This window comes from Pleurodeles waltl, chromosome 7 (genome assembly GCF_031143425.1).
Source record: "Pleurodeles waltl isolate 20211129_DDA chromosome 7, aPleWal1.hap1.20221129, whole genome shotgun sequence".
In the NCBI taxonomy this organism is placed as follows: Eukaryota; Metazoa; Chordata; class Amphibia; order Caudata; family Salamandridae; genus Pleurodeles; species Pleurodeles waltl.
Genome location: NC_090446.1, coordinates 564,964,672 through 564,981,029, shown reverse-complemented (window position 1 = coordinate 564,981,029; position 16,358 = coordinate 564,964,672). Strand labels below are relative to the sequence as shown.

The following is a 16,358-nucleotide window of genomic DNA, read 5'->3' as shown; positions in this document are numbered from 1 at the left end:
TTAACACCTTACATTTTTGCATTATCCGTAGACAGGTGTTAATCTCTCCAATCTAATACTCTTATAATGATCCTGAAAGTGTGTCAATTTGCTCTCCGTTGGCATCAAAAGAAACTCAGAGTAAGAGGGTTTTATTCTCAACCAGTTCGTATTCATCAAAGTTTGAATCAGAGCAAGTAAAAGGTTATAAGCTTAAAAACGAGCTATATTTTTCCAGATGTCTGGTCAACCTAAATCTCAACAGAATGTCATCTGTGTGGTTATAAAATTGTACACTCAGTACATACGGACACACAAAACCAAATGGACAGGAGTCCCTTGAATCCCGCTGATCACCAATGTTTCATAGGATGATACTTGGCCTACACATGTTTTCTAATAGGCCTATTACAGAAAAAGCATTTAAACAAATTTCTGACCTGGACCAAAGTCACTGTCAATTCTTTACCCTGGAAAGCAAGATCGAGTGTTCAGGATTTTGAAAGCTGCAGCTAAATCAAATATTGTTTTATACACTTAAAGGAAAACCCTGTATACCACAAGGAATGTATACATATAGAATATGAAAACAGTACAGTAGTTTTCCAGGGCCTCCTTTAAAAGATCGACTCAAAAGCAATGATAATGTTAAATATCATCTGCCGTAAGTGTTACAAAGATCATTTAAAGTACACTAAACAAAAGCAAGCACTGTCCTAAAGATACCACATTTACAGTTTTTGTTATATATGTATATAATAAAATTGCAGCAGGCATCAATCATGGTCGTAGGGCAAGGGCACATTTTAGGTTGAAGCCTACCAGGCAGCATAGTTGTCTTGTTGCTTAAGACTTCTTGTGGACATTCTGAAAGCTTCCTTGAGAATGCATTCTTCCTATGGTGTACCATTGGCTTTCTAGTTTAGAACTCACATCTGCTTGCTTTCTATTTGCTGGATTTATTTGTTTTAGTCTGTTCATCATGTCGTTTTCCCCCCTTTGGAGCATGGCCTGTTTACTATATTCTTCTATGAATGTTAGTTTTCTGTAATCAGGTCTTTAACTTTTGTTCTTAACTTATCATATTTGCAGTGCATTCAAAGACAGAGACCAAATGTCATGGTTTGTCTTTTGAAGGAGGTTGATGTTTACCTTTCTTTCTCCAACTTCAAAGTGAGCAGATTTATGTGACAGTCTGGGGTGTAAAAGGAAAGATTTTTTTCTATCACAGAACAAATTTTTTTTTTTTTAATGAACTGTGCATATATTTCAGAATATATCTGAATTAGGAAAGCACAAATTAAGCAATTTTTTTGTAATTCTGAAGTATGGTGGAAACAAATACATTCATCTGATCAAAACAAAAAAATACACTATCTGATGGCTTTTCCACACATTATTGTTAACATGCTTTGTAGTTTTATCTGTAAAACTGTATGTCTGTGCAAATGTAATGGTCATTTCAATTGAAAATGTGTTGTCTGTAATGGTAGTGTGCTACCACGCCATGCATACTCCATTCTACGCCACTCCACTCTATGATACTCTACTTAATTCTATGCCACTGTATGCCCTCCATTCTACACCACTCCACTCTACTCCACTGTACTTTATGACACTTCACTTTAAGCCTCTCCACTCTACGCCACCCCACTCCATGTCATTCTACTCCTCTTCATGTCACTCCACTCTACGACACTTCACCCATGACACTCCACCCTACAACACTCCACCCTACAACACTCCACCCTACAACACTCCACTCTGCAACACTCCACTCTGCAACACTCCACTCTGCAACACTCCACTCTGCAACACATCACTCCGCAACACATCACTCCACACCACTCTACGACACCCTAAGCCACTTTGTGCCACTCCACTCCACTACACTACACTCTACAACACTCCACTTTGTTCCACCCTACTCCACCCCTCTCTGTGCCACTCCCCTCTACAACACTTTACTCCACTCTGCGCTACGCCACTTCACGACACTCCAATCTACACACCTCTTCATTCTGTCACTCCACTCTGACACTCCCCTCCACCTCACTCTGCTTTACCCCACTCCAATCTACAACACTCTTCTCTACGCCAGTCTAAGCCACTCTATGCCACTTAAGTGTAGGCCACTCTATTCTATTCTACTCTATGCCATTCCACTCTACAACACTTTACTTCACATTATGCTATGCTACTCCACTCTACAATGTCTTGAGGCCTTCTTGGGCCCATGTTGGTTCTCCATTTTAGCTTAATTTTAGTTTTAGTTCATATTTTATATTTCACATATTTTAGCTGTCATCGCATTTCAGCAATGACATTTGTCACACTTTATGCTTGCACAATATTATTTTGAGAATACATTGTACATACTGCTTGTTTTTAGTTAGCCTTTCTCGACATATACTCTATACACACTGTTTGAGGCAAGGAGCACAGTACAACATATCCTAGTGCTTACTTTGCCCACTCGGAGACAGCATCTAACATCTAGACATATCATTGCATCGGTGCTGTGCCTCTAACAAAGTGTGGCTTTGATTATTTAGACCATGCACTGACTCAGGTCAGAGGAGCACTGCACCCATTTCTGTCCTTGGATGATTGCTATTTTAGACATGCAGCCCTGCTGACACTGATCTTTCATCTGGCAGAGATAGATTGCCAGCTCCATTGTAGACCGGCACCCTGGTCCAGCCTTCTAGGTATGGGGGTCTCAGGCTATCCAATTAGCATGGGTACAGGTAGAGAGTACACCAGCTATGCTCACAGATTGTAGCAAGAGCTAGGTAGGAAGATATAAATCTACGATTGCCGTGGTTGGACTGTTAATTCTTTTCACCATGTTAGTAACACTGGTTACAGTGCTTTGTTTCATCTGCCTAATAATCACAGCTCATTCTCTATACAAGAATACAATTTTTTTCAATAAACGTTTGAAAACCTTTATTTGTATCTTTCTTGTGTTCATCTTGGGTATGCATGAGTAAACAATGAAACCAGATAGATCTGTTTCCACTACTTCCTTGGGATTCAGAGTGTCCTGTTTGAGGTTGCTGTAATTATTCGTTACACTGGGAGGTAGGATTCAGGTAAGGCATTGTGAGCTATCTACGAATTGGGTCGGTAGTTACTGATGGTGTAGATGGACTCAATCCCCTCATTCTGAAGTTCTACCACCCTAATATGCAGTCCTACCTTTAAGTGGGAACTGTAAAAATTTACTCCACTCTATGCCACACCACTCTACACCCCACTGCTCTATGACCCTCCACTCTACAACACTCTACACCCCTCCACTCTACAACAACCCACTGTACGGCACTCCACAACGCTTCCCTCTATGACACTTTACTTCACTCTGCTCCAGTCTGTGTCACTTCACTCTACGCCACTCTACTCCACTATATTACAATCCACTCTACAACAAACCACTCCATGACACTCCACTCAACAGAGCTCCACTCTATGACACTCCACTCTATCCAACTCAACAACACTCCACTCTAAGACACTCAATGACACTCTACGACACTCCACTTCACAACATTCCACTCTACACCACTCTGTCACTCTATGCCACTCTACTCCACTCTATGACACTTCACTCTACCCCACCTTACTCTATGCCACTCTACGACCCTTCTCTCTTTGACCCTTCACTCAACAACCCTTCTTTCCACTGTACTCCACCCCACTGTAAAAAACTCTACTCTACTTAGTGCCACTCCACGACATTCTACTCCACTCTATGGCATGTCACTACACTCTATGCCCTTCCACTCTACATCCCTCCACTATATACCACTCCACTCTGTGACACTCTACTCTACTCTATACAACTCTATGCCACTTTACTCCACTCTACTCGATGACTCACTACTCCACTCTTCTCCAGTACTCCACTCTACACCACTGCACACTATGCCACTCCACTCTATGCCACTCTATAGCACTCTACTCTACGCCACTCCGACACTCTACTCCACTCTGTGCTCACCCACACCACTGTTCACTCCTCTACTCTATGCTGCTCTACCCTACTCTGCACCACTTTACACCCCTCCGCTTTATGCCACAGTTCACCACTCTATACACCATACTGCACCACACTACTCCACACCACTCTACTCCACTCTGCACCACACCACTCAATTCTACACCACTCCACTCTACACTGCTCTACTGCTCTCTACTGTAATTTACTCTATTCTACTGTACAACACTATCTCTCCACTCTATGACAATCCACTCTACTCCACTCCACTCCACTCCACAACACTTCACTCCATGGCACTCAACTCCACTCTTCGACACTCCATGACATTCTACGCTTCTCCACAACACTCTGCTTCACTCTACATCACTGTACGCCACTCCACTCCACAACACTCTACACCTCTCCACAACACTCCACTCTGTGCCACTCCACACAACAACACTCCACGTCACTCTCCTCTATGCCACTAACTTTTAGCCATGCTGAACTGCAGCCACGCTGGTTTACAATATGGCTAAAACACATTGGCAAATCCAATAGCTCTTGCATATGTGAGACCAATGGCTTTGCCAATGTTTGTTTCTAAAATCCCACAGTGACAAAGATGCAATGGTACTGCACTCCTCTGAGAAGGTACTCATCAGAGGGGTGCACAATACCTGATGGAAGAAACTGCACACATTTGGCTGTAAGCAAAGAAATATATTATTCCCAGGCTTTCAACGGGCTTTTACCAACTTAGACACCCACCTTTCTGACATTAAGGGACTTGGATCGAAAAAGGCCCCAAGAGTCAGGTGTTCAGAGTTATTCCATCTACATAGAGGATGAGGTAAGTGCCATCTGCGTTAGAGAAAAAACTGCAGTCTCCAGGAGAAGGTGAGATCAGCAGGAAGGTTTACATAGATAATAAAGAGAATATGGTTAATCGAAGATGGCATTGCATGATAGGCATCATAAGGTGGAAGACTTGGGATCTGATGGAAACTGTCAGAAAGAAAAGATGAAAACCAAACCACTGTCTCTCCCATGCTGGTCTGCACCGGACTGCACCAGGGTAGGTAGTAAGATATTGTGATTGCTTATGTCAAATGCAGCTAAGGTCAAAGGACCGACATTGCTGTAAGCTGGCTCTTGCCGCAGTTCATTACCGAAGACACCAGGACCTGTTCAGCACATCTTTGTGCTCAAAGCACACGTGGGCAGACCGAGAACAGAATTAGAGTCAACAAAAGATTGAAGCTGAAAAGCGACCACTGGTTCCCGGAGTGTGAATGGTTTGGGAAGATTAGTGATTGCGTAAACATTAGGCAGGTTACCAGAGTCTAAAGACAGTCATTTAAGGAGTGGTGCTACCGTATGTTTTTAAAAAAGACTGAGGATCCACACCTCACTGTGATGACTTGTTATTCACAGAACAGGAACCGCTACCTGTGAGATTTTATTCACAGTTCATCCCATGCAGTGATCGTTACGGTTCACAGATTGTGTCTTATTTTTAATAACCAGGCACTTTCCTCCATGGGAAGAATGGTGAGCCTTGCTGTATGGAGGTCTTGCCTAACCACACAGGACTCATTTGATGCAGGCACATTCAATCCCCTGTCTTTATTCACTGATATTGTCTTCTGAGCAATCAAATTGGGGAAACTGGGAAGAGAACATTTTGGTGGTTGATACAGAGGGACAGGAAAATTCCTAATAGATATCAAACAACTATTTACAAGGATCTGGGGTATTACAAATGCAAATTACTTTTTAGACGTTTGAACGTCCAATATTAGCTATTTGTACATATACAATTGCAGGGTCACCCTTCCCCCCCCCCCCCCACCTCCCACCAGCAGCAGCAGCTGAAAGCCTTCTACAATAAAACCATAATAAACTATGGCCCATATTTATACTTTTTGACGCACAACTGCGCCAACGCAGTTGTGTGTCAAAAATTTTACCGCCGGCTAACGCCATTCCAACGCACCATGCGGGCGCCTTATTTATTGAATGACGTTAGCCGGCGCTGCGGACTGGTGTGCGTCAAAAAAAATGACTCACACCAGGCAGCGCCGGCGTATGGGAAAATGGGGGTTGTGCGCCAAAAAATGGGGCAAGTCAGGTCTGAGGCAAAATTCAGGCCTCCAACCCGATTTGCGCCATTTTTTTTTACGCTCAACCTCCATTGACATGACTCCTGTCTTAGCAAAGACAGGAGTCATGCCCCCTTGCCCAATGGCCATGCCCAGGGGACTTATGTCCCCTGGGCATGGTCATTGGGCATAGTGGCATGTAGGGGGGCCCAAATCAGGCCCCCCTATGCCACATAAAAAAAACGAAAAAAATACTTACCCTCAACTTACCTCAACTTCTCTGTGATGGGTCCCTCCATCCTTGGGTGTCCTCCTGGGGTGGGCAAGGGTGGCAGGGGGTGTCCCTCGGGGCAAGGGAGGGCACCTCTGGGCTCCTTCCGAGCCCACAGGTCCCTTAATGCCTGCCCTGACCCAGGCGTTAAAAAACGGCGCCCATCGGGCTGTGCGCCGTTTTTTTTTAGGCCCACCCCCTCCTGTGCGTCAAAATGACGTCAGAGTATAAATAAGGTGCACAGGCTTTAAAGTCATTTTTTGGAAGGGAACGCCTACCTTGCATATAATTAACGCAAGGCAGGTTCCCCCTTCCAAAAAATGACGCACATGGTGGAACTTTGACGCCCGTGGGGTCGGACGTCAAAGTATAAATATGGGGCAGGGTTTGCGCCGATTGTGCGTCAAAAATTTTGACGCACATTCGGCGCAAACAGAGTATAAATATGCCCCTATGTTTCTTATAGGTTTATTGTAAAAGGGGTGGGGCCACGGGCGATGACAGGGACGGAGGGTGAGTGAACGGCACTCCCCCTCAGTGCGCATGTATGTTTGACTGGCTGTCTCAGGCTAGCCAAACACATGCCCACAGGGGTCTCTCCAACCCGGCACTATGTTCCCGGGTTGGAGAGAGCAGACAGAGGCTCCCACTTTGCCTCGGAGCACCCACAGCATGAAAGCAGCATTAGAATTGGCCGTAGGGCAGGCTGGTAGCCTGTGCCCGCAAGTACTGGAGCCAGGGGAGCATGGCGGCGAGAAAGGTAATATATTTTTTTTTTTTTTTGTCGTTCCCCCCGCCACGTGCCGCGCCGCCCTGCCTCCCTATTCCCCCCACCTTCCCCACCCCACGAGCTGCGACTGCACAATTGTGCCTAGTAACAATTGTACGTTTCTTAACAGTAGTAAGTTTGACATGGTGTTTCTAGACATTGAGTAATTTTCTCTTAAACCAACAATTAATGACTAAAAAAGTGTTGTGAGGTGGATGGGTCTGAAACATTTTTGTTGCATGCAGGTTTGGAGGGCAAGTGCAGATTTGATCCAGATGTTGAAACAATCAAAGATAAAACTCCGGATCTAAACTCGAAATATGACAGGGGCGAGTGCCGTTGGTATCCCAGCAGTATATGTGTTTGATGGCTCATGCTGAAGATTCCCAGCAGAGACACTGAATGACGAGTGGAGAGAGAGAGTGTGTGTTTTCTTAGTCCCCTGAGAGTCCTACTAATTCTTGTGTAATTGCCAGCACTCACAATTCAGTCAGGCCACCTCGCAGAGGTACTAAGACTTTGGACTGAGCTCTGTTCCACTGATGTAGCATGCAATACACCTGGTGTGACCATCACAAAGTGCATGGGGATGTCAATGTAAAAAAATAGAAGGACCTCATCTTCCCATCACTGTTCTTTTTCTTCCTCCCATCTGACCTTCTCTCTCTTACCTTCCTGGCCAGGATGACATGCAGATCGTAATAGACCAGCAACTTCGGAGCCAGAGACAGCAGGAGAAGAACCGGCCCAAGGAACCTGCCCAGGGGGGTGAGCTGAAGCGGACAGCCAGCCGTAGCTTCTCCTTCCGGCGGAAGGGCGCGGCGGAGGGTGGCAACGAAGGCAGCGGCTTCTTCTCCTTTTTAAAGAAAAACTGAGCACAGCAGAGTCGGCACAAAAGACACACACGGCCTGTAGGGGCATAAGAGACTTAAAGGTGTGAGTGTGGCTAGAAAAGGCACCTGGAGGCCACAGCTGAAGAGGCAGCACAGGAAACGTACCCCAAAAGATTGTCTATGGGCCTTATTGTGTAGGGAAAAGATACAATGTGATGTACATATTTGAACTATCTCTTTTAATCCAATGGGAATAACTTAGGACAACATTTTTCATCAGTGTTTTATAAGTCTCTGTCATTACAGTAGTGGATCGACGGCATACAGATCGGTCTGACCCCACCCCGCTTCCAAGCTGCACAAGGCAATGAGCAACCACAGGCACACATTTTTTGTTCTCACTTATGCCGTAGAGTCACTAATGGTCAAAGGGGCGTGGGGGAGAAAAAGCATCACACCTAAACTTGAATGCCAGACTGGCCATTCTGACACTTTTGCATTTTCCAGGGGGGCTGTAGGCTCACAGTCTTCCTTCAAAGCTGGATGGGCTGACATGACCAAACCATGGACCCCGCATACCCCCATTCTAGTCTTGGTCTTCTGCGCTGTGTAGCTGCTTTAAACATTTCTACCAGGGCTGATTTTGATTTTTGACAAACCCTGCTCACGCCTCTCTTCCTCTGACTCCTGACACTAGCTCTTCATCATTCATTCCTGACTTCATATCTCCCCCACTCCTGACTCCAGCTCTTCCCAGTACTGCTCCTCTATTCAAACTTGTTCTTTTCTGACTCCAGTAGTAATTCACTCCTGACTCCAGCTCGCCCCTTAATATGGACTTTAAAGCCCTCATTACTGCCTAATTCAGCAATCACCCCCCACTCCAGTTTTCCCTGCAGTCTTGACTATATTGTTCCTCGTTCCAGGGAGCTGCTATGGCTATTCACACAAGCTTTAGTGAACCGAAGCAGGATGGGTGCCAATGGGAGAGGTGTCTGCCAGTGGCTGAATGAGAAATAGGACTCTATTGGAAGAGTGGCTCTCTGGTTCCTGAGATATCGTAAATAAAACAGGGGGCCCCAATGACTCGAAAGAACATCTTACCCAATGTTAGGTGTGCCCCTGCCAGTGCTTAATTTGAGCCATTGTGTTCTGGAGCTTGGCACCGGCATTTTATTGTCAACACCGGCTCTTACGACAACTTGCCACATGATGGTGCTTTTTGACCAAAATGTGTGAGGAGCACAACAGTTGTTTAATAATTCAAAATACATTCAAGTGACTAATATCTGCCACCCAAAGCTGTATGAATAGCTTGAGGGGCAGGTATTAGTCATTTTAATGTATATTTATTGTCTGAATTGTGACACTTGGAGGAGTGTGAGGGTTAGTTGTGTTGGTACTGTATTTGGCAGCGCTGACAGAGGCAATGAGTGGTGCAAGCTGCAGTGGCCTCTTGATAAAGACCCTAAGTCTTTGTTTTTTTAACAAAAGGCCCTATCCAATTGGGGTGGGGGAAACTCTTGTTAACAGAGGGAGTGTCTCAGCTGACTGAGGCATCAGACAGACAACTGAGCGGCAGTGATACTTAGTGACCACTCACAATTTGACACCGGCAGAGGCCCTACAGGGAGCAGGCACGGGTGCAGCTGTGACCCTCAGAGGCCAATGACAATACAACTACTTCTGAGGCTTTTGAAGGGGCACAGATGCCAGAGCAGCAGTCGCTCCTGTGCCCACTATTTATGGTACTTACATTCCCTTACAGAGGAGGTGCCTGCAGGTCCATCTCAAGCCTATTTCACAGACTATAGTGATCCGGACTGAACAAACGGAAAAGTGGAAGCTATGACTACAGATGCAGGTCAGGGCCCTTGGCCTGCGTGAAGAACCCAGTCACATGGGACCAGCCCTCTCTGCCACAGAAAGTAAAACAGTGCCTTCTGGAAACTGACCTCGGAACTGTAGTCCAGTCTGGATGGTGTCAATGCCTTGCTCTATGGGCTCCCAAACTAAACTGGAAGTAGGAAGATTCTCAGAAAGGCAGGCATTGCTGGGGTAGAATCAGTCACATGCCTAGTTCCGAAGAAGACCATCTTCCTTGCAGAGGTGCACACCAGTCTGCCATATCCGATGCACTGAGATGCATGGAATCTGTGTCGGTTCTGAGTGGGTGCTTCAGCCTCCATCAGAGCAGCCCGGTCTCCTTGTTCATGGCACTTTCACCTAAGTAGAGACTGAGACAAGCTGAAGCAATTGCTGGGTTTCAAAATGTTAAATTGGTTACAAAACACTAACAATTTAAAACAAAATACAGTTCTCAATGAAATATGTGCTGCACTCTTCTAGACCAGCAGGACTTCTATCAGCAATATGGGTTTTGTAGAAGTTTGGGTTTTAATTTATATAACGACAATGATGTTTTGTTAATATATTCATATTTTGGGTACCAAAGTATAAAGTTATATTAAAGAGAGAGTTTATATTATTATGTTCCTTTTATTGATTACTTGTGCAGCTTTACATTTTGCTTGAGCTTTGCCTGGTGAAGATGAGGTCTTTCATCAGTCTGTTTGAACATGGGTGCCAAGGGTCGTTGATGGTTGCCACTATTCTAACTGAATTTGTACTTCCTGTTAAACTACCAATGCTTGTCAGATCTCGCCTGACCACCCCCGGTCACTCACTACCCATACATGACTCTTCAGAGGCCCAGATCTAACAGAGCTTAACACACACGAGACAACAAAGGCAGCGAGGGACATAGGGGGTTAACTGGAGTTCCGTGGTTGGAGGGCATTTGCCAACAATAGGTGAATGCCCTATTCATCCCATTTAGAGTGCCCTACAAACAGCCACCATAGATTTAATAAAGCTTGTTTCTGGGTTCAATATAATTATTGGTTCATCGCTCTAAAAACAGTAGGGCGTATGTACGTGGTATAGCATGAACCTAGCCAAAAACGCAAGAGAAAGGGCAAGGATGCATTCAACGAGGGACAGGAGAGGTAGCTGGCTAGTGGATTGTTACTGCATTGCGATGTAGTGTAGCTGTGTTGTGTTTCATGGTAACTTCCCGAGTTTCAAAAAGGCATGATGTAAATTAAACACACACACTTGTTCTGTCTAATGAGTATACACTTCTAGAAAAAAACACTTCTTGATTACTCTTTGTATGGCATACCTTTTTTCGATGCGGGCCAAAAGTAAGCAGGCATATAAACTTTAGATTTGACTGTGCGGACCAGATGAGGGAACTCTGGGCTGTTCTTTGTCCTTAGGTGGCAAGCTTCTCCCTTTCACAGAGGTCATCTAACACACCTTCAACACTCTGATTCTGACCACCGCAAAGGTATGTTTTCTCGGAATATTTCTAAGCAGAGTATTAGTTTAATCGTGATTTACGCTGAGATAGAAATGTGACAAAGCCTTTTACCATTTTCAGACAAAAGGCTTGATTCAGTTTTTTTGGTCAGGTTACTTCGTTCTAAATGTGACATCCGCCATATTACAGGTGCCATTGGATATAATGCACTTGTATTGTCGTGGGTGGGATATCCGTCATAATGGAGGAACCTGTCTGCTGAACTTTAAATCAGGCCCACAGTCTTTAGGGGTAGGATCAGCAGCATTGCTTTCCATGCCCAGCTGGGAAATGGTAAAGACATTTTACATTCCAAAGTTAGTATTACAGCTCCATGTTCTTATAGGATCATCCAAGTCAGGCTGGAATAATTACTAGCAGACAAAGGTACAGTGGTGTACAATCTATGCCACATAAAAAAAAAAAAAATGAAATGCATCAGTTAAGTCAGTCTTGTAACCTGGTGTTACACCCACAAATTACTGCTCCTAACCTCGCACATCACAGATAGCATCACAAATTACATCATCAGTGACATCACTGGTAACATAACATAACATAACATAACAAAACATGTATTTGCAAAGTGCACGTTTCCTCCTGGGCATCGTGATGCTGAATAACAGATGTTTGTTGTTACTGAATGCACTACTTACAAGTTATAAACTTCAGTAGGCTAAATGGATAAGCAGACATGCTGGGAGTGGAACCTGTGACCATGGGGTCAAAAGCAGAGCTGTACAGTGAATGCATTAACCCACTGAGACACCAGAGTGCAGGGCAAGCCCATAGATCAAGACCTGTTGCCCAGATCTTGAAGACTGCCAGGGGAACCCAAGCACGCCAGGGCTTCACCAGTTCCCACTGTGAACTGAACCTTAGGATTAAGGTTCAAGTGTGTCTAAAATGATATCTCAAGCTCCACAGAAGCTAAAAAGATGGTGCAAATTATTCAAGACTCGTTAATCGTGATGGCCTTCCCATCCTACAGAACCAGGCCGTGTGCCATGCTTCTGAAGCAAGGCCCTCCCATCCTATTCATGGACCAGCATAGTATGGGATCTGCTAAAGGTAGAGGGAGGAATAGGAGATGGTGCAGACTCATGAATTCACTTTGATGAAAGCCATCTTTGCAACTTCTTACCTGGAAAGGTGCTTTGCCTTTGCTCCTCTGGGCCAGGTGCAGTGCAGGGACCTTGTGCTCCTGGATGGTCTTGGTCCACTAGGGTCTGTCTAGGTCTTCCTGGCTTGAGAGCACTTATTTTTTGGCGGGCTGGTCAGCTTCTCTTTTCTCCACAGGTCACAGCAGGAAGGCGTCTTCGAAGAGCCCAGGGTCATCCCCAGGTGAACCGCAACCCAGCAGAAGTTCAGTTACTGGTTATGCATTTGCTCTGGGCTGGTCCCTTAGATATTCAATCAATGTGCAAAATAGTGGTTGAAGGAGTCAGTATTTTCCCACTTTGGTGCTGACTTATTCAGAAGAATATCAATGTCATCAAAGTATGGCGAGCAGACTCCCAGGCTGGCTGGTCACCTCCACCTTCTAAGCAGAAGACCCCCTGCCATTCTTAGAGATCCCTGTTGGTATGGGGTCTATATACCTTTAATAGAGGCACTGCTGCCATGGCGCCGTTGAAATCAGTAAAGCTTTGCCTACCTAGTGTCATGTTTAATGTACTCACAAAAGATTTTGTTTTTCAATAATAAATTCCCAAAGGAGACTCTCCTTGACCCCGACACATAGGAAGCCTTCCTCTTGCACAGGGTAGAGCTGTTGGCCAATTTCCCTGTTTGAGGGCACCGTGTCTTGCTTGACGATCCTGAGCAGAGAAATCTAGTGATGGCCATAGTGCTGTGGCGCTTTTTCGCATAATTATAGATTTGCCGCATTTGCCACACAATCTATCATGTGCTGCATAGTCTGCAAATTTTAACAAAAATAATATATTTCTAGCTCAAACGGTTCAAAAGTTACTAAAATGCAGTGACGTTTTGCTGCTCAGGGAAAGGCCCTTTGCAAGCTGGACTTGCCACCTTTTGGTTGTTTATTGGTATATTTCAGTATTAATATGGTACTAATGAGGTGCAGCCCAGACAATGTTACCAAGTTTAAACATGACTGAAGTAATACTATTAACACATGTGCCACATTATGCTACATAATTTGCCTTTTCTTGCCGCATAATTTACTGCCACATAATTTGGCCCTCTCCTGCTGCATTATTCCAGTGGCCCTGGTGAAAGGTTTCCAACAGCAGAACCAGTGGAGGCTGCACAATCAGAACCCCCACGATATCCCCCACTTGCCTAGAGCAGGTGAAAGCAGATTTGGCCGCGTAATGCAGATTTACCTTAAGAGCCCCTCAAACGGCCTTCACCTCTAAGTGACAGCAGGGTGCCCGGGAACTTGGAGGAGACGAGAGCAGGGAAAACCTGCACTAAATAAAGAAAGGGGACAGAAAGATTACTTCTCCCAACAGGATAGGTACCCCAGAGAAGGAGTCAAAAGTGGGCAAACAGAATAGCCACAGAATTCTGGCTGCTGCTTCCTCCATTTCTGCCACCTAAATCAGGCTCTGCGGCCCCATTGGAGATGGCTGGTAACAAGAGGCGGAGACACCGGGGACGGAGTTAACGTTTCCACCTCACACATCTGGCAAATCGATTTTTTTAGCCCCAGAATCGAGGAAACATATGCAGGTCCTGGACCGTCTAGGTCCAATTCCATAAGTTTTCACCAATTCCGGGGGATTTTTCTGTACACGTTTTCCTCTGACTTTCAGCAGGAGAAAATGTACGTGGATAGCATTTGGCTTTGGTTTCGTACCAGCACCTGGTAAAACCTGTAACCATCTGAGGCAGCATTCCCCGGACCGACCTCTCACAGTGTCCATTTCATCAGAGTCCATTGCAGAACCCTCGATCTTAAAGCAGCGGTGACCTCCATTTGTAGGACGGGCTCATATTCTAAACATGCATGCAGGCGGCATACTGGACATGGGCAGCACTAGGAGGCCACAGAAGTGGTAGCAGCGCGATACAAACGTCTATACTTTGCAGCTCCATGCTACTGAACATGGTGTGGTTATGTATTTTTTTAGGCAGCTGTTTACAGGAAGGCTTTGTCCTTCAGTACGAGACTGGAGGGAGGAGGAAATAACAAGACAGACTGTTTTACAATCAAATTTGGACTCAGATCCCAGCATCTTCCTGGCGCTGTCTGTAATCCTTGTGGTAACTCAAAGCATTTTAGATGTTAGTGTCTTGCTTCGACTGAACTAACTAGACTAGTATCCGAGAACAACGAATTGTAGGTCATAGGTTCAGGACTGGAGGCAGGCGGTCACTGTAAAATCAGGGGCAGGCTCCCCCGCCAGCAGCTGCAAAACCTTTACAGTAAAAATATAAGAAACTATGTTTATTACTGTTTTACTGCAAAAGGGCAGGGCCACGGGTGCGACAGGGACAGAGGGGGAGTGCACAGCACTCTCCCTCAGTGTGGATGGATGTTAGGCCGCCCGTCTCGAGACTGCCAAACATACATGTGCAGTAGGCTCTGTCCAACCCGGCACTGCAGTGCCCGATTGGAGAGAGCAGGCAGAGGCTGTCACCCTGTCTTGGCGCGCCCACCTAGGGCACTCCGTCCAATATTACCACTGCTTTCATGCTGCTGGTAGCATGAAAGCAGCGGTAGGATTGGACACACAGCAGGCTGGGTCCCTAAGCCTGTCCCTGCAGATGAGGAGCATGGAGCGGTTTGGAGGTGGTGCGGCGCAGCGAAACAGGTAAGTTGGGTTTTTTTTTATCCATTTTTTTTCGTGCTCCCCCTTAAACCTCTGCGCACCGCCTGCACCTTCTCACTCCAGCGAGCCGCGACTGTCTAAAATCTCACTCGTGCATGGTTTTACAATAACATAATGCCACTAAAACACCAAGCGCCCATGACATTTTGTTTATTTCAAAGGCTTGGCAAGTGCTTTGCAGTGGCATCTCTAGAAGTTACTGTATCTTTTTGGGGGGGAGGAGGAGGACACATATTGGGCAGCAGATAAATATATATAGTTATTACCCAGTGGCACGCACCACTGGGTAGGTATAGTAATGACCTATTTACCATAGGAAATGGATTTTCTGGTTTGATAATAACTTTGTCTTCGTTTCATGAAATCCTCAGAAAACCTTCCAAAAAAAGGTTTATCTTCCTCGGCTCATTCCATGAAAGTTTTGGGGTGATTCGCCAAGCAGGGCAGAGCAAAAACGGGAGGTCCAAAAACACAGTTTCCCCATGCAATTTCAATAGGGATTTGTAAACAGCACCATAGCCCAAATGTATGCTAAATTTGGCAGTAAGCTAGATATTAATCCAGAAAGTATGCTTTTGTTAGTTTTTGAAAAATGAAGGTTCAACATTTCAGCATAGTCCGACTGTTGGGTCTGCAGGTGTCACCCAGGCACGCAACTTCAAATAATAGAGCGATCTGATTGGCAGAGGGATCTTTTTTTCCCCATCAGTGTCCCCACTTCAGTGAGTCCTGTAGGAGCTCACTCGCTGATTGGCTGGCTGCAACATGAAGAGAAATGCTGTGGCCGACATTACAGGACTCTGGAAGTCTGCATGCCCTGCAAATTAAATGACAATAAGGTATAAAGGGGCAGGGTAGGGGTACCCTGAACCCCAAGACTTTGTCCGGAGGGGGGGTTCTGATAGAGAGACATCCCTCAGGTCAAACTAAAAGTTTTATTTTTGAGATGCCACGATCCCACGGGAGCCAGCGCAGGCACTTGGAAATTACTTAATTGATGACAACCCTATGAATGGCGGAGGTGTGATTTATAGTTTCGTGCGTTAAGCAGTCAACTATAAGTGGTGAATTTCAATGTTTTTTTTTTTTTTAAATGGTACTTTTAAACTGACATTTGCACCTATAATGTTACTTTATCCTTTAGGTTTTTCAGTGAATATACACACATTTATTTAGATATATACATACCTACCTACATACAAAGTCTGATTTAAACATTTTAGATAAACAACACTGTCTGGCGGTGAAA

General features: G+C 45.2%; 1 protein-coding gene across 1 annotated transcript in view; it reads left to right on the top strand.

Moving 5' to 3' along the window:
• Positions 1-10,430, top strand: part of BICDL2 (BICD family like cargo adaptor 2) — a 90,213-nt gene extending 79,783 nt beyond the window's left edge. The window contains exon 11 of the mRNA XM_069244328.1: positions 7,793-10,430. Coding sequence (XP_069100429.1) covers positions 7,793-7,984 — 192 coding nt within the window. The 3' untranslated portion in view covers positions 7,985-10,430. The remainder of the gene's footprint in view (positions 1-7,792) is intronic.
• The last annotated feature ends 5,928 nt before the right edge of the window (positions 10,431-16,358 follow it).